We start from the raw sequence: 21,943 nt of genomic DNA on the forward strand, positions 1-21,943 counted from the left end.
GATAGCAAAGTAGTGAGATATTGTCACGTGTTCCATCAAGAAAGATAGAACTCCTACAGGAACCAGATTATTCACAGATAGCCTACAGATGCCAACATCTTTGATAGCTATCAGCCACAGAAGGATTATAAGAGACAGAGATGGTGGATGATTCCAAGGAAATTGATGAAGCTGTCCAAGATCTTAAAGGAAAAGATCAGACACATTTCCCCTGCATAAGTAAATTAGTGACCCATTTGTTGTCAACAGAAAACCCAACTGAAATTACTCAAGCTTCTTCTGTTGACATCCAGAGCAAGGCCTGAAAGGAACATGCCACAGGGCAGATAAGGGTAACTTAAGCTTTGTAGCTGTTGTTCACTTACCCCAGACAGCCATGAACACAGCAAAGAACACAGTAGCTCCATTGTCAAAAAGGTGGGTCACCTGGGAATAACAGAATCGGTTCAGCTAGTTTCTCATGAACAACACTTTAACTGCTATTTTCACCGCTGCAAAAAAAAGTCATGGTGATACTGTGAGCTTTATAAAGGTTCTTTGGTAAATATTCCCTTTGACAATGAGCAAGAAGGGGCTGGGTGTCTTCTGACTATGAAGTTCAGATATGGAGGAAAGAGTTTGTTCCCTTCACATCAGGATCATGTATTTGAACACTGTCAGCAGCTCCAATAGTGTTTCTAAGAATTTCACTCATACATCTATGTAGATATGGGTAAACTATACTTAGGACCAGGAAGGTACTCATGTTGTTGGTTTACATGCTCTTAACTCCCCAAACACTGTTTCTAATGTCTCATTTACTTGTAGCTGGTGTTATCTCCAGTCCCACCTGGGCCCGCAGCCACTCAGACCCAAACAAACACATAGATGCTTATATCAATTAAAACTGTTTGGCCTAATGGCTCAGGCTTCTAACTATCTAGTTCTTATATCTTAAATTAACCCATTTCTATTAATCTATAAGTTGCCATGTGGCTCGTGGCTTACGGGTCTTTACACTTAACTTCTCATGGCAGCGTCTGACAGCATCTCCTGACTCAGCCTTCCACTTCCCAGAATTCTCCTCTCTGCTTGTCCCACATTTACTATACTTCCTGTCTGGCTACTGGCCAATCAGCATTTTATTTATCAGTCAATCAGAGCAACACATTCACAGCATCCCCAGCACTTTTTTTATTTATAAAATTAGATCCAATTTCATTAAGGATTTAAAATTACATATTTCAGACTTCTAGAATGGAATAAACCATTAGGGGACTGACAAAATGTCACAATGACCACTGACCTGTGTCCACACAGCACATTCCCATAATATAACGAGAACCAGCTACCTGTTGCCTTTGGCAACAGCTAGGTAGGGAAAGACTGTTGCTCTGATTGATTGATAAATAAAATGCTGATTGGCCAGTAACCAGGCAGGAAGTATAGTAAAGGTGGGACAAGCAGAGAGAATTCTGGGATGTGGAAGGCTGAGTCAGGAGACGCTTCCAGCTGCTGCCATGAGAAGCAAGGTGTAAAGTACCAGTGAGCCACAAGCCATGTGACAACTTACAGATTAATAGAAATGGGTTAATTTAAGATATAAGAACTAGATAGCAAGATGCCTGAGCCATTAGGCCAAACAGTTTAAATAATATAAGCGTCTGAGTGTTTATTTGGGTCTGAGTGGCTGCAGTCATGGGCTGGACTGGAGAGAACTCCAACAACATTTACTTACTTCGGAAACATAGCTACTTTGCTCCTATAGTTTTGAGCAGACATTTTGTGGGCTACATTGCATTTCAGCATTATAAATGCAAGAGACAAGAACCATTATCAAATTCACTCTCACATTCATTAAAGCCTGAGGTAACCACTGTGTTTACCCACTTCCTAGAATCCAAAGACAGTTAGCAATAGCTTTTCACCAGAATACAATCTAAAGTTCCATTCTAACTGCAAAAAAAAAAAAAAAAGCCACACTCATTTCTACCTCCAGTCCAAATCATACCAAAGGCCATGGCAAATTGATGACTGATAGTTTCATAAAGCATAGCCTTTGGGGCATTTTATGTTTCCCTAGTAAAGTATACTTTACTGTCCCTAAAGAATAGGCCCACTACAAACAGGTGTTAAAATGGCAAGTATTTGGTATTATTCCAAAACTTTATGTTCTCTCTTTCTTTGAACATAGGAGAGATGGGTAGCATTCAAACACTAAATGTGACACAAGTATCTAAATCCTATTCTTTTCATATGCCAGGTGGAATGGTGCACTGGAATTGGCCTCCCAGTCTCACATGATCTGACATCTCTAAGAGTACATGGTGGGTTCAGGCTCCCTATCTGGACATTTGGTGAATGTAGTAGCTTGTAACATGAGAGTAGGTTCTCAGTTGAATTGTGGTTATCATTTGGAGCTGCCTAGATCATTCCCACCCACACAACAGAAGTCTCTTAAGCTGTTTCTGAGAAGTACATGATCAGTAGGACCCAGCAGAGTACTTCCTTGGGACAGGATACATAAACATTTGAAGAAACAATTTTCTGCTGTGCTTATCAGTGGGAATTAGAATAGATGAAAAAATGGGGACTTCTGGTTCCTAGCAAAGTGATAGTCTAGCTCATCTGATGGTTCCCTTGGCCAAATCTCACCAAAGTAAAGCAAGAGTATGGGTTCTACATACTAACAAAATGTGTGACTAAGGACTTCAAGCTGTTCCAAGAAGATGGGCAGTGGTCTCAAACCGATCAGTGTGGGGCATGTGTATGTATGGGCATGCATATGAGTAAAAATATGCATTTCCATGTGTACATGTATGTATGAAGGCATAAAATCCAATCCAGATGTTTGATTGATTATTTTCCACCTTATATATCGAGGTGAGGTCTCTCAGTCAAACCCAGAGCCTGCTGACTCAGCTAATGTAGCCAGCTTGCTTAGGAGATCCCTGTCTCTGCCTCTGACATGCTGGGATTTCAGGCACAATGTCACATCCATCTGGGCTTTACGTGGGTGCTAGGGATTGGAGGTTTGGCCCTCACACTTGTATGGCAAATGCTTTACCTCCTCAGCCATCTCCCCAGCCCGGGAGACACTTTCTGAAGGAGTAAAGACTCTAGAACAACGAGAAAAAACTGTAGCGATATTTTTAAATGATGGCTGAAACCCAGAGCCTCATACATGCTAGGCAAATGCACCACCACTGAGTTTTATCCCCAGTCCAAAGACCAAGAATTTAAAATAAGCACAACAAGAATACTTAAGGAGAGAGGAAGGAAGAGGGAAGCCTAGAGGTACAACCATCTTTCCACCCCAGCAAGTGAACCTGTCTGTAGAATGACAGTGTGCACAAGTGTGTTGGAGAGCCACTGGGGGTCTGGAGGGTGCCAGCTTCAAGCTGGGAGCTACTTTGTGATTTTTTTGTTTGTTTGTTTTTGTTTGTTTGCAGAAAACAATAAGCTTGCCAGTCTCTCCCTACTTAAACCACTTGGAGGTAGATTTCAGACTCTTGTACTTGCCAAGGATGAGGGTAAGGTACCATCTGATGAGAGAGCAGAACATCTGCTGGCTGGGCTGGATCTACTCTCCATCTACAAGACCCACAGACTCATTCTTGACATTTCTAATAAGTGACTCTAAAGGAAGCCTGTAGACTTCTGATTCTGTCACTCCTGATTTGAGTCTAAAGTTTTTAGGGAAGATCAAACACAAAATCCAGAGTCTAAACATCATACAGCTGAGTAGGGCCCGGTGGTAAAAAAGACGTGTTGTGTGGTCTGGTAAACTGAGGCCCATGTTTATCAGGTTTACTTTGCTATGAATAAGGTTGAATAGATTTTACTTCTCTGAGTAAAAATGGTGGCAATAACACCTGCCTCAAAATTGACATGCAAGTTAGAAATAACACACGCTACCTAGCAATTATGGAAATAACCTAACATTAGAATTAGGATTATTCTAGATTTCTGGCAGAATTACTGCCAACAGAAGCTCCTGGGAAATTTGAGTACTCTGAACTATTCATGATGCTTAATTAAAGGACTTATTAAGGATTTCCTAGAAAGGGAATTTCGCTTGAGCAACTCTTCACATTAGAAATTCTTTCATAAGCAACAAACACACACACAGAGCACCAAAGACTAAACCATAAAAATTTGATGGTTTCCAAAAGCAGGCTTTTAAAACATAAATTATCTCATGGCCTTTCAATAAAATCGCATTGCTGACAAAGGTTCTTGATTTCTTAACTGTGCAATTCCTAAGGTTGCTCTGCTTAATTGATCCTTCTAGTCTCCAGCTACGTGTCCTCTAAAGAGAGAGAGAGGTATTTTGTGCTTTTTTTGGTCTCTTGTGACATATACTTAGAGCCCCAATCCTTTTAGACTCACAGCTGACTGCTGCAGCTTGGGCTCTGCCCACAGGACTCAGCACCTGCAGGGCTGCAGCCATTATGGATGGGCGGGCTGTGGGCTGCCTATCAAGTGTTCTCTTGTCCTAAGTGAACAAAACAGTACAAAGCCAACAGAGTAATTAGCCAGATCCAGGCTGCTGTAATCACAGATGTCTGATCAAGTCTGCCAACCCCTTTTAAATCTGGAACCTAGGCAAGCACATAGGCAGTGGATCTCAGGAAAGACTATATTGACCTGAACTCTAGCTTCTGTTTGCAATTATGACACTGCCCTGAAGTTAAAAAAAATCCTCTAGGAATTTGATGGATGTATCTAATATTTTGTTAAAGTTAGACATACCATGAGGAAGGGGCATGAGATAGCACATGACAGAACCATAGTGTCATGTCCTGAGCATTTTCCAAAGCACCACTCAGCTATCAGGATGCGTCATGGAGTAGGTCAGAAAGGAATGGTACTTAATGCAATTAAGAACAACAAGCTTAGTCCTAGAAAGGCAACACCTATGCATGGTCAATGGGCAAGGAGCTAGGCTGGATCTGATTATTGACAGTAATGATAAAGGAAAGCTACCTAGCTACAGTTGTCATTTACTGAGATCTTACTTTTTGGCATGTCTACTTTGTTAATGAAAAGAATCTCAGGTTCATAGAGCTTAAATAACTTGTTCTTGACAAGCAAGTGATCAAGAGTAGAGTCAAAACCAGAGCCTGCACGTAGCAGAGGTCTCCGAGAATAATGTGTGGTGTCTAGGTTCCTGGTTAGTCATGGAATGTCAAGAGCAGGGGTTTCAGCCATCTTCTCTGCCACGGATCCCTTTAGTAGTCTGGTAAATCCATCCATCTATGTTGTCAACTGGACAGGATCTAGAATCACTTAGAAGACAGTCCTCTGGCCATGCCTGGGAGGGACTTTCTTGATTAGGTTAAGTGATGTGGAAAGCTCTGTCCACATCAGTGGGCTGTACCATTCCCTGGGCTTGAGTGGTGGACTGTAGGAACAAGAGGAAGCTAGCTAAACACAGATTCATCCCCCCCCCCACTTCTGACCGTAGATGTACTGTGCTTCCTGCCTCCATGCCTTCCTGGCCATGTTGGATGCTAACTTGGAATTGTGAGCCAAAACCAACTCTTCCTCTGTTAAGTGCTTTTGTCAGAGAATTTGTCACAACAACAGGAAAGGAAATTAAGACAGCATCCCTTCTGGGGCTAACCTTTTCTAATGTAAACCATAAAGTCTATTGCTTTCTGGCCTTTTGGCTAAGATCATGTGTAAAAATAAAATTCACTGGATTATAAAGAACAAAGCAGCACAAATCACATTGATGCTCCCAGAATTTACATCATGAGAGACCTGTGTCATTGTCCCACATGGAATCAGTAATAAACACAAACCACTCAAACAACAACAAAAACACAAACTGAACTTCCCCTGACTCCAACACTGTGCTCTTTGCACCAGGCCATGATGCAGCGTCTTGTGATGGTGCCTGGAGATGCATCTTTTAGATACACTACATTCAAAAGGCTATTTGCGTTGGAATGCTGAACGCTGATGTTCCCATCGTACAGCATACTTTGAGGTTCAAATGCAGAGGGAAAAAGCCACCCAGTGTTCTGCGGGGAAGTTTATGTTAAATTCATCCCACCTATGATGCTGCCTGTTTAGACTTACCTTGGCATAAACGCAGCTGTCTGACAACCTCATGAATGGACAGTATTTGTCACATACAGGACACATGATGATATCTGTCGCTTGGCAGACTTCTTTACTGGAGAAAAGAACAGAGAAGGACTACCTCTTGATGAAAGACACAGAATGTATTTCAGTTCTGAAACACTGCTAGAATGTCCAACTGATAAACAAGACCCAATGTACTAATTGTATGCCCCAGAAGCTTTTCAGTCTTTTTTTTTATTTTAATTTAAACAGCCTCTGCATGTATTAATATTGCTTATCACCCTAATTATAAATAATCTTTATTTACATATTAATAAATTAAACTCGGAGAAATAAACGAAGAAAAACATTTGTTGTTATATACCCCAAATTGTACTAAATGAGCCCTTCACACAACATTTCACCATGTGAAGCAATTTCATACTGAATTATGGAAACAGGAAGATACCCCCGAGCCTGCCTTCATTTCTATGCACATGATAAAATCAATAAATTAGAGGAATAACTAAAGATTTTAATCCTGGGAGAAAACTGAGTATTATTAAAAATGTCATAGAAAGTAAAATATTTCTGTGGGCAGGAGGCACAAACCACTCATTCTTAAAAGGAACATCATTGTTTAAGATTAGCATGGTCCAGCTCTGCAATAAGATGTCTATGGATATCTGAAGCCATATTCTGGTAAGGAAACTAAGGGATGGATTGGCATCTACAGGCTGACCATTCAATAGGCATTAGTAATTTGGTGAAGAGTCTTTGTGGCTTAGGAGCAGAGAGATTCCTTGCAGAAATAGAGAACTCATGAAAATAGGATTGCTACCTATTATTCTGCACCAGCAGGTACCAGTTTTAAGACAGGGAAAAACTCAGAAAAGCCACTGAATGGGAGTGAGTTGTTCCATGGATGTATGGTTGCTCACACGTCTGTTTGGAGTTGTAACGTTTGCTTCCATGGTAGCAAAAGACCAAAGCTGTGTGGGCCTTAAGGGACACAGGAAACCTAGAGAAGCTTTTGACTTTCCCACCAGAGACTGAGAACATAGTGAAAGACTACATATGTTCAGACTGTGAACCACCTCCAAGCGCAAACTGCCATGGCTAAGTATGGAGCAAAGGCAAGCTCACCCATGAGTTTCCCGTACCTGACTTGGCAGTGATCCAGAGTGGTGACGCCATACAAGAAGACAAACAACCCAATGAAGGCCGCGGGGAAGAGCATGCCTGTGTACCAGCCCAGCCAGGCAAAATACAGTCCAATCTTCTCTCCAAAATACCGCCTGTTTGGGACACAAAAACCTTGAAACCACAGTGATGTGTGATGTTCAGGGTTATGACCCTTTGCTCAGTGATGCCACTTAGTAGTGTTTTTCCTGGTAAAGCAGACAAGGGGAGCCAAGAGAAGACACAGCTATCTGATCAACTCAAAGGTCTGAGATGAGCTTTCTCCCATATTGCTTTATGCTGGGGGAGTAGAATTACCCTGCCGCTGAAAGGACATTGTTATATATCAGCTTATCCTGAGACTACAGAATGGATTGGGGGGAGTCACAATGGGGAAGGGTGCCAGGTAAGGGGCTTGTGACCTTGCCACCAACCAGATAACGAGCAAGGGCAGCACTGGTGGGCATGAGAGACTTGAGGATGTGAGGATGCAGTCAGATTCAAGAGATAAAGAGAATGCAGCATCTACAGGATGAGAAGAATTTAAGATACATGTTCTCCAGATGCTCCACAATTCATTCCACTTAAGTCTTGGTAGACCAAGTCAAGGCCAACAGCCGTCAACTCTGCCCCACTTTTGTGTACATGCTGACCCACATTCAGTCTTTTCCAGTCATCTGAACTGGTACAAACCTGCCAAATTCTCTCACATATTTTATTTAATTACTCACAGCCTGGTAAATTTTTCTAGTTGTTTCAAATACTCAGGGTCTTTTTCTCTTATAGGAAGCTGAGTTTCTCAACTCCGGAGACCATGGACTGACTACAAAACTCCAATCATAATGCTGTCCTCACGGAGGTGGTTTGCTCTAGCAATGCTCTTTAATTCCTCATCAGTATAATTGTGTAATTAAAGGGGCAGAGACTGGGAAGAAAATTTGCTTTTATTTTCCCTCCTCTGCTCCTTTTTATACCATGCACTGCATCTGATCAAAGGAAAACGATTTCATCTCGGGAAGTATTTTTTCCGCACTTGGGTCATCTGTATCATGTGGTACCCACAAAGAAGGGGATGCAATTTATCAATATCTTGGTCTATGAGGAATAAACATGTGATAAACAGGCAGCAATGGCTGTGGTAGGAAGAACAGCTACCTGGGAAGATGGAATTTAAAGTGAGTTATCTTTTGATTACTCTCATATGAGTTCATATTTTTTTTATTTTATGGTTATTGTTTTTCATAGGGCCCAGATATAAATGAAACATATCTAGCTAGTTTAAGGAATTAGATATGGCTCACTCTTTAATGAGGAATTCATGGTTGTGGATTACTATCACTCAGTCTTAAGAAATAGCCTTTAAATAAATAATGAGATGGTAGTACCCAATACTGCCATGACACTTTGGACAGATCTAGACAATAAAAAAAAAAAAACCAACAAAAATATAAGTACACAATTACCACAAGCTAACGGATGATTCATTTTTGAACTACAAATTAAAACAATCTTTCTTTAAGGATTATTCACATAAGATTAAAAGAAATGAGCCGTGGAACACCCTGGAATGAGACTGCGTCATCTGCCCTACTTGCATAAATCACTGAATAACTGTTACCCCAAAGGCTTGAAATCAGCAGTAGTTCAACTTTCAAATCTGTTTCAACTTTCAAAGTTTTGGGTTTTGAAATACATGCACATAGTGAGGCATCTTTAGGAAAGGACCTAAGTCTACACATAAAATTCTCTTCCACTCATGGTCATGTATTTTTACTATGATTCAGTATTGACTGACCTATCACAGGGGATCAGGTGTGGAACTTTCCCCTTGTCATATAATATTAGTAATCAGAGAGTTCAGGATTAGAGAAACAGTTTTGGGTTTTCGGATCAGAGATAGTCAACTGTGGGAAGTAATATTCTAGATCATCACTAATACATTTAATCAGTATTACCTCTCTACTGGGACCTGCTCCTCATGGAGCCTTGTGGGATGTCTAGCCCATCACCTCTGTCCCTTCTTTGGCCCCTCTCTGAGGTCCATCTGGTGGAAACATTACCCTCAACAGAGTGAGGGTGGGTTGACCAAGAAGAGCCAATGCCCTCTGAGAGGCTACCCTCTGGAAAAACCCAAGTTAGAGCAAGAGCTGAATGGATCTTTACCAAGTAAGCTTTCTCCAGAAGTCAGTATGCCCTCATTAGTCAGTGCAATGTTTATATGTGCAGTCAGTTAAAAACTCACCTTACAAGATCCAAAGGCTGGTATTTATACCACACACCCCAGGAAGCCCAGCACTCATAGAGGAGATGTCGGTGGTTCACTGCTCCATGGGTTTTAATGGAGTTTTTACTTCTGTAACTTCCCTGGGAGAAGAACACCACTGCTGGTGAGTGATACAAAGCCATGATGAACCGGAGAGTGTTACCCATGTCTTAAAGTAGCAGTGGTAAGAGGGGGTGAGAGCAGCTAGAAAGAGCTTGTTCTCTATGAAAGGGGATGTACTTCCTCTTTAATCCACTATGCCTGCTCACCATGCATAGACACAGGGTCAGGATCTGGGGTGGGGGGGCGGTTCACAGTGCCACTGAAACCCTTTTTCAGCCAATGCTAGCTAATAACCACAGGAAGCCACTTGATGCTTTGGATGAGTATTAATGATCAGAGTCAGGAGCATGTGCCTCCAGAAAACCATTGTGTCAAAGCTTTGGCTTGCCATCTCATCAATGTCTGTTGGTAAGTTGTTGAGTAAGAGCACAGACTATGGCTTCTAGTTTTCATAATAAAGAAGGTTTTAAAAATTCTGTTCAATCTTTGACATACTCTTGGTATTAAAAATCAAGAAAAAAACTTCACGTGTCAAAAACAATATATGTTTTGGAGAAACTTGTCATTTATGCAGAGTTGGAGCACCATCCAAAGTATGTTGGTAAACAATGCCCCCCCCCCATCCCACTGGTCTTGTCAGGTGCAAGAGGGCAGGAGCTATGGTATTTGTCTATGTTTATACAGTGACTTATCATCAGAGATCAGCCCCATTTATGGAATGACAATTTCTAAATAATCATGAAGATTATGTTTCTATAAACCTGGGGATAGATCTTGGGTTAAATAATCCAGGATCCATTAGGAAATTCAAGATAAGGGCCATCACCATTATACTTAGGAAAGTCAGTACAAATGATTTATTAAAGTCCTATTTAGTACTAAGCAGATAAAGACACCACCATTAAACATCTTACAATAATGAATACAATATTATTAATTTCTATTCATTACATTTGCTTATCTAATACTTTGAAAAAGTTTACTCTCATTCTTTCATAGAATAGCTATGAATGTATTTATTGCAAAGTCTATATAGTTCAGGAACATTTATCCTCCCCTGGTGCTTCCTTCCAATGCCTTTTTAATTGCATGACAGAGTCTCCAGTCATTTCTCTGGATTCATGCTGAGTGACTCTTGATTTAAGTGTTCTTTCAGTTACATAAAAAGAGAGAAATAAATTGACACTGAGGGAGAGATGGAAGGATGCAAGTAGGCGCTCTCTAATTACTTACTAAACAAGTTAGATCAATTCTGAATGTATGCCTTATAACACATTAAAGACTATTCCTAGAAACCAATTTTAGTAACAAAAAATTGAAGAGAGGTAAGAAAAGGAAGCATAATACCTCATGCAGGGGAAAGGCAGCTTCATAGGAGCCATTGGTAAGCAAGCGGTTCAGACCTGCAGCGACAAGGAAGCCCATTTCAGTAAACATTGAGCTTGACTCTTCAGTGATCAAGACTAAGTGAAGGCAGAGTGGCGCTTCCTGGAAAACACAGCCTAGGTTTTCAACAGTGAGTAAAAACTAGTTTAGATACCAACAGACTAGAAGGAAACCTTTGTTATACACTGGGGCACTGGGATCAAGTGCTGGGAAAGCAAGGTTTTATTAGTTAAAAGTATTAAATTTCTCAAGATTGGATATATTATAGTATATAAAGTGCACACTGTATCATGACTGCTATAGTCAAATTTATTAATATATACATCACCACCATGGTATACATTAGATCTCTAAAGCCTAATTACTCTATATTCTACATGTAAGTGAGATTATGGAGTATTTGTATTTCTGTGTTTGGCTAAGTCCTCCAAGTTTATCCATATTGTCATAAGGCTTTTCAATGGCTGAATACATTTCCATTCTATACATGTATCACATTCACACTTAAGATTGTTTCCATACCTTGGCTGTTCTAAATATGCTGAATAAACACAGGCTCAGTTTTGAAAGTTTTTCTCAACATACTGATTTATTTGGATATGTACCCCAAAGTAGGATTGCTGGAGTTTATGGCAGTTGAGTTCCAATGCCTTGAGAAGCCCCTATATTGTTTTCCATAACGACAACACCATTTACTTTCTCACTGGCAGTACACAGGGCTTCCCTTTTCTCCTCACTCCCACCAGCATCCATTCTCATCTTTTTTTTTAATATTGTGCTCTTTATTGCCCCAAATAAAAACTTGTAAAAAGACTATTAATGTTGATTAATAAATATCCCTTCCTTTCTGTGCTGGTGTGTGCTTTTCCCCAGGCTGCTCTAAAACTACTATGGGCATGTCATGTATGTTCTTACCTGGAGACATGCTAAGGCAGGGCCTGAGCTTTATTAAAGAGAAAGGAAATATGGGAGGGGTACCTCCCGACTCCAAAAAAGTCAGGCCAGAGCATAAAGCAGCAAGTTCACCTGTCGACAGAGAGAATAGTCGGGGTCTAATACTAGTCCCAAAGGGTGACATCTCAGCTTAGTGACATCTGAAACTTCAAGTGTCAGTAAACAGGCCCTGACTGAAGAATGACTTGAAAGGTCACAGGTTGCTCCAATGAGGTCCTAATACTCAGTCTCAACACCAGAAACCTAAGGTAGGTAGTGAAAACTCCTTTCCTTAGGTAGAGATTTAAAAAGCTGGAGTGACTAGATGTCTAGGCCAGTGGCCCTCAACTAGGAAGCAATAGGGGCCTCCTACTAGTGAGCTAGGAAACAAGATGGAAGAGAAGCCTAGGGTTCTGAGGAATACCACAGTGATCATAAGTTACGGCCAGGGATGCTAAATGCCTTGTAAAATATTTCCCTGTCTAATACCAGTGGAAGCCCTGGAAATCTCTCTGATGACCTTCTAGGCAGCTTGAGCAACTGTAGTCTAGAGCCCCGAAACCAGAAGGGATCCCAAGACCTGAAGTCCAGTGGTCACCTTGAACCGAGTCTTCTGCAGCAGACTAGCTGCGGCTAGTTTATGGGTGAGCATGTCACTCTGGATCTCATGGCTTAGCTGAGTCTGTAAATCACTCAATTTCTTCTTTAACTCAGAGAGGACTAAGAGAACAATAGTTTCAGGGTACAGTGAGCCACAGGACTCCACATTGTAGTAAAATCTCTCTGGCTTGTCATTGGGGCCATAGGGAGCCTGTGACTCATCCTCATCCAGCTTGGAGTACTCATTCTTTGGTCAGTCCTCAGGCTTGAGATACACCATGTGCTTAAGTACATTTTCTGGATCATATTCAAAAGCCACCCCTGCAGTTCCACTTGGCATGCTCCTTGTCAAAGCCCTTCTTGGCATAGGCTTGAAGTCTTAGCTCTTGGCCATTCTTCAGCTTGACAATAAAGATGTCATCCTGCTCCACATAGTCATTGGGGTTGTTATCCTGGTTCTGGGATGTCACCGGAATAACCTGGGGGCTGTTGGAGATGAGATCTCGAGATGTAACATAGCCAAGTCTGGTCTTGATTGCACCTCATGTCACGAGTGAATTCCATAGAAGACTCAGGGCAGAACTCTTCACATGTGCAGTCCTGGAGTATGGCAGCTTGTCCACAATGTCACCACTAGTGAGGGGGATCTATGCAAGCCTGTGAGCAATGAATCCATCTTGAAGGACTGAGGAATTGGCATCAATCTGAACCCAGTCAAAGGCGATGAAGACCCTCTGAATGGAATTGGCCACTGCCAGGTCTGTGTTCTTGATAACGAACTTGATGTTCTCTTTGATGAGTTCCGTGCCCCACATTGTTGGATGGTTGGCATAGGGCATTGTGACCTGCAGCCAGTTTCCCACACCCTATTCTTGTCCTTTTTGATAACAGCTGTTCTAACAGGTATGAAGTACTGTATCTTTTGATTTGCATTTTTCTGAGATTGATGATGTTGAGCTACTTTTCAAACACCTGTTTTCCCAGGTGTATGCTTTCTGTATAAAAAGTATCTCTTAAAGTCCTTTGTTCATTTTTAAATAGAGTTATGTGCTTTTTTTGCTATTGAATAAGTTTCTTAAATATTTTGGCTATCAACCCCTCATCAGAAACATGGTTTGCAATTATGTTCTCCCACTCACTAAGTTGCCTTTCATTTTGTCAGTTATTTCCATAGCTGTGTAGAGGCTTTTTGAGAATCGGGTTTTCGAAAAGAAAGATGGTGGCGTGTACCCAGTACAGTGTTGGTACAGAAAAGCAGTAGGGCATGCATGGGAGAAGAAGACCAATGTATTGCTAAAAGATCACTGTCTGCCAGGCACTCTCCTGACTTTCCTGGAAGCTTCCCCACGGAAACAAACTTCTTGTGCACTGGGCCATTGGAATGACTTTGGACAAATTCTCTTCTTCAAAGATCTACTCCTAAAATGGAAGAGTGAGCTGATGTGAAAAAAATGTTTGAGATGAATAAAGAAATTGAGGTGTGGCTGACATATAGTAAGGAGCACATATTTAAGATGCACAGTCCTGATATATATGTGCACTCAGGAAATGACCAACATGACCAAGACAGTGAACATATCTGTCACGTCAACAGCTTTCTCATGCCACTTTGTAATCTGCCTCCTTCTGTGCTATCAATGACATAAATGTTGACCTGTTTTCTGTCACTCTCCATTTCTATTTTTTTTAGTGTCTTCTGTGAATGTAGTCACCCAATATTAACTTATTTCTTCTGACTTCTTTTATCCAGCATGAGACTTTTCCATATGATAAGCATTAGTAACTCCTCCCTCTCCCTCTCTTAAGATTTTTCTCATTGTGTGTGTGTGTGTGTGTGTGTGTGTGTGTGTCTGTGTGGTTGATGTGCACATGAGTGTAGGTGCCCAAGTAGATCATAAGAGGGCATCAGACCTCTTGGAACTGGAATTACAGATGGTTGTGAGTTACCCAGCAAGGTGTTGGGATTGCCAGTAGGTCGTGGTGGCACCTACCTTTAATGCCAGCACTTGGGAGGCAGAGGCAGGTGGATCTCTGTCAGTTCAAGGCCAGCCTGGTCTACAAAGTGAGTTCTAGGACAGGCTCCAAAACTACACAGAGAAACCCTGTCTTAAGAAAAACCAAAAAACCAAACCAAACCTAACAACACAAACAACCCCCCCAAACAAACAAACAAACAAACCAAGGTGCTGGGACAGGAACCCAGCTCTTAGACAATGAGTCCCTCACAGTAACTCATTTTCCTTATTGCTGACTCCATCACATGGGTGTATAACAATTTATACTTAAACAAACTAGTTTAAGTTTGTCACAAACGGAAGTCCTATTAGCATTTACATACAAATCCTTGCATATATACATGGCTTTACTTTATTTTTGTTGTTTTATTCACCTTGTTTATTAAATTAGGGTCCCATGCTAGCTCCGGATGGCCTGGAATTCCCTCTGTAGCCCAGACTGATCTCAAACTCAGCAGTTTTCTGTCTTCAACCTGATTGACAGTTACTAATTATTATTAACTTGCACTTTCTTTGTCTCCTCTTCTGCCCTCTCCTCCCTTTTCCCCACCTCACTTCATTCACTTCTGTTTTTGAGACAGGTTCTCACTCTGTACCCTCTGAGGCCTGGGACTTGCTAGTTGATGATTTCAGACTTGCAATCCTCTTGAATCTACCTTTGGGGCACTTCTTTTTGTCATGCACAATTCATTAGCAGCATGTTGAATTTCAGATTCCTCCATACCCAATGATACTTGGTATAGTCTGTCCTGATTTCAGCCAATCTGACAAGTGTGCAGTGAGAGGTCATCATTGTTTAATCTGTACCTCCTTGATGAAAAGCTTGTACAGGCTGCTGGTCATGGGCATATCACACGTGAAGTGTCTGTCCACATATAACAACCATTTATGTTTTATAATATAGTTTTGGGTGCTGTAATGTGTTCTAGATATAGGTTATTAGATACATGCTTTGAAAAATTTTCTCTTAATGTGTGGATTCTCTTCTTGTGCTAAGACAATATTTCTCTGAAGAGTAAAACTTCACTTTTTATGGCCTTCAATTTATCTGTTTTTGTTCCTTTTCTTTCCAGTGTTATACTAAAAAAATATCCTCAACTAACCCATATCACAAATATTTTTGCCTAGACTTTTTCCTTTAAATTGTTTTATTCATTTTACATACCATCCACAGATCCCCCTCTCATCCCTCCTCCCACTTCCCCCAAGCCTCCTCCCCTGAACCCTCCCATCCCCTCCTTCAAAAGGATAAGGCCTCCCAGTGGAGAGTCAGCAAAGCCTGGTACATACAGTTGATTGCTTAGACTTCTTATAGTGTTACTTTTACATTTAGATGTATGGTTCACTTAAGGTCCTTTTTGTATATGGGTCCAAGTCTGATTGTTTGAAGTAGACCTAATTTCTATAATCTCACTAATGAAAAGGGAATCCTTTATCCACTGACTAGCTTTTGAGCCATTGACAATAATTGTTCAAATATGCGTGGTTCCATTTCTGGATTCTCTACATTCCACTGACCTACTTGTCAACAATTAAACTGTGACACTAATACTTACTGGAGTACTCAGAGATAACCAAGCTTCTTTCTTTCCTGCCACCCTGTGTATTCAACCTCAGGTTTGTTTCCATACAGTCCTTGCCTATGTCTATACCTTGAGCCGTGCTGCCTATTTTCCTACAGAAGTTTCAGCCTTTACATTAAGGGTACTCAGCCATATAGAATTGAGTTTTGTTTGGGGTGAGACAAACAGATTTAATTCAATTTTTTCAATATGAATATACAGTTTCCCCAGCACCACGAGTCAAGAAAACTATCTTTTCCCAATGTTTTTGACACTTGTGTGGAAGATCAGGTGTCTATATAGCCTTATGAGATTATTCTATGCTATATTGTGGAAATTTTCTCTGGTTATGCCTGTTTGATACATTAAATAATTTTTATGTGTCCATGCTTTCCTCTAGATTTGGAGAATTTTCTGCTGTGATGTCAGTGAGTAGATTCTTTTTACCTTTAATTTTTACCTGTCCTGTGGATTCTCTGGATGGTATCTTGATATTACAGAGTTCTTAGACATTGTGGTCATGTTTGTTTATGTAGTATTTTCATGATGTGGTCCTCCATCCCTGTATTTTTATTTTGAGTTTGGTGATGCTTTTCAGTGTGATTTTTGTTTGATTTACTTAGATTTTCACTTCCATCTTGTTTTTTGCTTCTTTCTTAAAGTCTCAATTTCCTTGCTGAATTTTTCTTCCATTTCTATTAATATGTTTTCTTGTGTATATTTAAGACAGCATTTTGCTACATAGCTCAGACTTGCCTAAAACTTAGCTTCACAGCCCAGGCTAGCCTTAAATATACCATACTTCAGCCTCCAAATTTCTCATATACAGTAACCTGGCCATTTATATAAATATTCCTGTAGAGAATGTGCTCTTTGGGGTGTTTTTTCTTACATGTGTTAGGTGGGGTTTGTTTAGTCCCAAATACTCCTTATTATTCACGAGAGACTCTTCTGAATACTTTATCAGTGTTTAACATCTTAAAATAATTTTTCATGCATTTCAAGTTTTACTCTTTTGAACGGTGTTACTTCAGGTGTTTTCAGATCAAGATTCATGCAGCTTCCTCAAATGAACCCTAGTCTTTCCCTTTCCTCTTCCATGATGGTCCCCAAGCCTTGGGGAAGGATGTGTGATCCGGAGGTCTCATTTGTGACTGAGCACACCTCAGTCACTTATTTTCTGCACTTTCACCAACTGGGGATTTCTGCACAGCTGTGGTCTCCCGTCATGATCAGGTCAGTCAACATTCAGCATGAAGTGGAAGAGGTTCCTGAGTAACAGCGGATGGCATCATGGGCAGAGAGAGCCAGTTGTCCTTGAGAATGCAGCTCCTGGTAGTCAGCCATACTGCAGTGAGTAGCCCCACACCCATGAATATAAATGTAGCACAAATTGCAGTCAATGGGTTATTAAACATTTTTTAAAAAGAGTACATGACATTAGGAGGCATTAGAGAGGTAGGGATGGATCTGGGAGGGGTTGAGGGGATGAGTTGGGAGCGAATATATTCCAAATACTTTGTATGAAATTCTCAAAGAGTTAACCAAATAGTTTTTTATGACCTCTAAAAGTATCAATAAGTTTTATGTCTCTCAAGTGGCTTTTATTCCTTTTATGAAGAATGTTCTTTATATGTCAGATCCTGACCAAAATCCTAGGGCCTAGCCTTATAGGAAATTGCATGTGACCTGATTCACCTCTGTCATTCAATAATCACAGTAACACACAAATGGCTTAAGATGTCTGACATTAAAGTAAGTCTAAGGAGCACACTTAAGGTGCAAATAGTAGGGGACACTTGCATTTTATCTAACACATATAAATCCTTCAACAAATACCTTTGCAATGAATGAGTAAATTATTGATTATGTAGAAAGCTTGGGTTTCCTGGAATCTCTGTTGAGAATTAGAAAACAAACAAACAAACAAAAAACAAAACAAAACAAAACAAAAAACTAGGACTCCCAGGGACCTATTAGATGCTAAGGATGGCTTTGTCTAAATTCCACTAATATTTATAGTCTATCTCCTTAACTTTCCTTCTAAACACAAAACTTGAGAATACAAATCAATTTCAAGAGTGATTGTATATGTACACGCACATAAACAGATCTTTGTTGAGTTATTAACTGCCCTGTTTTGAAGGTGGGGTTTACTAGATTTGATTTTCACAGTTGGAATACATTCAGAAGGAGGTTGAACACCTTACACAGTGACAGTTTATATTCCACTAAAATACCTTTATGAATCATGTCTAGAAATCAATATTCTTGTGTTGCTTTGGATCAATGTTGTCTCCTGCAAGATGACATTTTTGAGAAAGGTTTTCAGCAGAAAACAACATAGGCTGAACACTAAGTTTAGTTTTCTTCCAACGTGTTTTCTTCCCTTTATGAAAGCAGAGATGACAAGGAAATATTAGTAGTTTTACTTTATATTTTCCAATTGCGCAAGCTCACAATTTGCTGGTTGACAATGTATTCTTTGATTGACTTTTCTCATTCAGCATGCTGCCATTTCTTCTTTACCAGTTTTCTGAACATTTGTTGTTTAATCATTCATTATTTGTAGTGCTGGGAATTAAACCTCAGGCCTGTGCTCTACCACTGGGTATCATCTTTGGCTCCTTCCCAGCTTTTAAAGATGCAGCCCTTGATTAGAATCCTTCTCCTTTATGAACTGAGAAGTTTTCTACCAAGTCTCTACCCAACAAGCAATATTGCAGCATTCAGTGCTCCTTGGGAATACTGAAAGCCAGACTCTCTCTTCTTTGTGTTTCCTCTGTGGTTAGCTGTGAGAACAGCTCAAAATTTGAGATGAAAAAAAAAAAAATTGGCATCGTAATTGCCCCATGGTGCCGCTGTAAAGGTTTTTTGATTATGTAAGGATGGTGAAAAGGAGACAAACATTTATCAATTTATTCTTCTAGAAAGTAGACACCAATGGTACAAAGATGCGTAAGATCACTCCTTAAGAGTTAAGAACGTGCTATCCTAACTAGTACTCTTCAGTAGTAGATGTTCAACCTACTAGTGTGTTATGAGTTGTGAGATATGCCAATAATGATAATATAAATGTTACTAAAAGCATTACTTTCGAGAGTTATTTTTAGTTTTTGGAATAGTCCTTAATAGCTCTTTCCACAATTTCACATTGACTCACTTGCTATTTAGCATGTTTAGTAAAACCACATGAACTAAAAAAAAATGATAGAAAGCTGTGCATAACACAACTGAAGTTTGTCTTAGTAAATCATTTTAAAGGAATTAACATGGAGAAAGTAATTTAGGCAATATTTAAATTATTTAGGAGATTGTGTCAATCATGGTTCTCTTTAGGTGGCAGATTTGCATAATGTGATTGAAAGTATCTCAAGACAGTAAAATGAGGTGTGTGTGAGACAAACAGTAAATGTTAACAAAAAAAATAGCCGGACAGTGGTGGCTCAACCCTTTAATCCCAGCACTTGGGAGGCAGAGATAAGAAAGTCTCTATGGATTTGAGGCCAGTCTGATCTACAGAGCAAATTCCAGGACAACCAGGACTACACAGTGAAATTCTGTCTCAACCATCCCCCAATGCCCAGGAAAAAAAGTCACAGGAATTCAGAAGAAGGAGGAATTGTTTCTAGCCAGAATGTCACCAATGACATAGAAAAGACATGTCTTAAGGGAGGATGAGTCCTGCAGACTATGGGCTATGTTCAGTTATAGTGTTACCCATGTTAAGAATGACATATATGAACTTCAGTCTCCTCAGATCAGCTGCCACCGATGCTTTCTGGATATTCCATGCCATATGTATTCAGATGAGGAGCATCCACTTCTCTCCATTACATTTTACTTTGTGCAGTTCAGCATTAAGATAATCCCCCCATCCTCCTTCTTCACAGTTTCATTATGCTAGTGACTCATACTGAGCCAGAGTCCACAAAACTCAAATCTGTTCCTCTCACGGTGTTGTTGGACAACACTTCTCCCACACCCCACAGGATAGTTGTTTTGCTGAATCTGCGTGTAGGCCATTACATTTACAAACTGTTAACTGTTGCCCCTCTGGATTTGGCAGAGTAGCCAAGATGTCTGAGGTTGTGGATCCAGTGGCTAAAACGATTTACACAGCCACCCAGCCTTACACACAGGAAGAGTGATGAGCAGGTCATTTTTGCTACAAGTCAGTAGTGGATGTATTGCCCCTCAGCTCCTGAGGTATCCTCACTCTGCTTCTCAGCAGGAGAAGGGGACCTTAAAGGTATTTCTGGATGTTGGATGACACAGTGCTGAAGGTAGGTACTGGGTGGACGCTGATGGAGGAAGAGACTTTGCTTCCTAGATCCAGTGCCTCCTTCACCAAATTTCTTCAGCATCTGCCTCTGTAGTACCAGCACCTGCAGTGTGTGGTGACTGAGGGCATGTTTCCTGCTATCTTTATACATGGCTCCATGGGATAATGTTTCCCTGGACTTGTTCTTCTAGGAAAGTGTCCTGAGTATTCCAAAAAAGCAGGTCTTCTGTATGTCTCCAGCAAACAGCTTTGCTTCCTCGGCAGCTCTTACACCAGCGCTAGTCCTCAGACTGATACGATGGAGAACTGGGATCATGGAAGGCTGAAATCACAGAAGACTGGAATCCATGGAGGACTGGTGTGGTGATACTGTGTTTCCCAATATATTGTGCACCTTAATAAACTTATCTGGGGTCAGAGAACAGAACTAGATAGACATAGAGGTCAGAAAATGGTGTCACACATGCCTTTAATCCTAGCATTCTGGAGGCAGAGATCCATCTGGATCTCTGTGAGTTCAAAGCCACACTGGAAACAGCCAAGCATGGTGACTCACAGCCTCTAATCCCAGGAAATGATGGCAGGAAGCAGAAAGGTATATAAGGCATGAAAACCAGGAACTAGGCTGGTTAAGCTTTTAGACTTTTGAGCAGCAGTTCAGCTGAGATCTATTTGGATGAGGACTCAGAGGCTTCCAGTCTGAGGAAACAGGATCAGTTGATGAATTGGCAAGGTGAGGTAACTGTGGCTGGTTGTTTCTCTGATTTTTCAGCATTCACCCCAATATCTGGCTCTGAGTTTGTTTTTATTAAGACCTTTTAAGATTTGTGATACAGACTGGAATCACGGAGGACCTGCTATTATCCTCTCTACTCCTGTGTTCCTATCCTAGGCCAGCCAGACCTCCACAGCTCCAACTCCTGCTGTAGTTATTTATATTGAGATCTCCTTGTTCCAATGATGGATGCTTTTGTATTCTCATTGCACCTTGACTGATACAGGTCATTATTCAAGTAACATTTTTGCTGGGACAGAGATATGGACAAAGCCATCCAAGCCTTCCTGATATACAATAGCCTGTTTAATAAGGCACGATCACATTACATGGAATTATTCTCATAAAATGCTTAAAATATAATGTCTGAAGGCTGTTTAATGGGAGGGAGAGATTTTCTGAACAACTCCATCTTGCACTTGTGGCTCCCCTCAGGTGACACCCCACCTTTCCATCATTCCACAGTGTCTCTGCTACTCTCAGCTCAGTTCAGATTTCAGTGTCTCGGTGAATATTTCTTCTACCACTCAGTTAGTTCTGCAGTTTACCTTCAAAGAGTCACCTTTTATCATTTCTTCATGTTAATTGTTATATTTATGTGTTCATTTGGCTTTTAATATACAAGCTGTAAGAAAGAACTGCATTTATCCCTTGTTCATGGATGCTTTATAAACATCTGCCAGATTGAGAGAATGTGTCAGTGATCATAGATAAATGAGATAAAATGCTGTTCAAAGAAGGTAATTAAGGATGCTTAGTGCACTTGTGAATTCTCCATCAAGCAGGTAGTTAGAGGGCATAAGGGGCCCAAGGAGAAGGTCTAGA

General features: G+C 40.6%; 1 protein-coding gene and 1 pseudogene across 4 annotated transcripts in view; both read right to left on the reverse strand.

Annotated features, from left to right (window-relative positions):
• Ano4 (anoctamin 4) overlaps window positions 1-21,943 on the reverse strand; it is a 300,336-nt gene that overhangs the window by 55,139 nt on the left and 223,254 nt on the right. For all 4 annotated transcript variants that reach the window (XM_036169504.1, XM_036169505.1, XM_036169502.1 and 1 more), the window contains 5 exons: window positions 10,910-10,965; window positions 9,479-9,600; window positions 7,218-7,352; window positions 6,070-6,166; window positions 366-426 (listed from right to left, as the gene is read on the reverse strand). In XM_036169504.1, coding sequence (XP_036025397.1) covers window positions 366-426; window positions 6,070-6,166; window positions 7,218-7,352; window positions 9,479-9,600; window positions 10,910-10,965 — 471 coding nt within the window. The remainder of the gene's footprint in view (window positions 1-365; window positions 427-6,069; window positions 6,167-7,217; window positions 7,353-9,478; window positions 9,601-10,909; window positions 10,966-21,943) is intronic.
• LOC118571253 lies at window positions 12,429-13,320 on the reverse strand (annotated as a pseudogene).

The sequence above is a fragment of the Onychomys torridus genome, chromosome 20 (genome assembly GCF_903995425.1).
Source record: "Onychomys torridus chromosome 20, mOncTor1.1, whole genome shotgun sequence".
NCBI classification, from domain to species: Eukaryota; Metazoa; Chordata; class Mammalia; order Rodentia; family Cricetidae; genus Onychomys; species Onychomys torridus.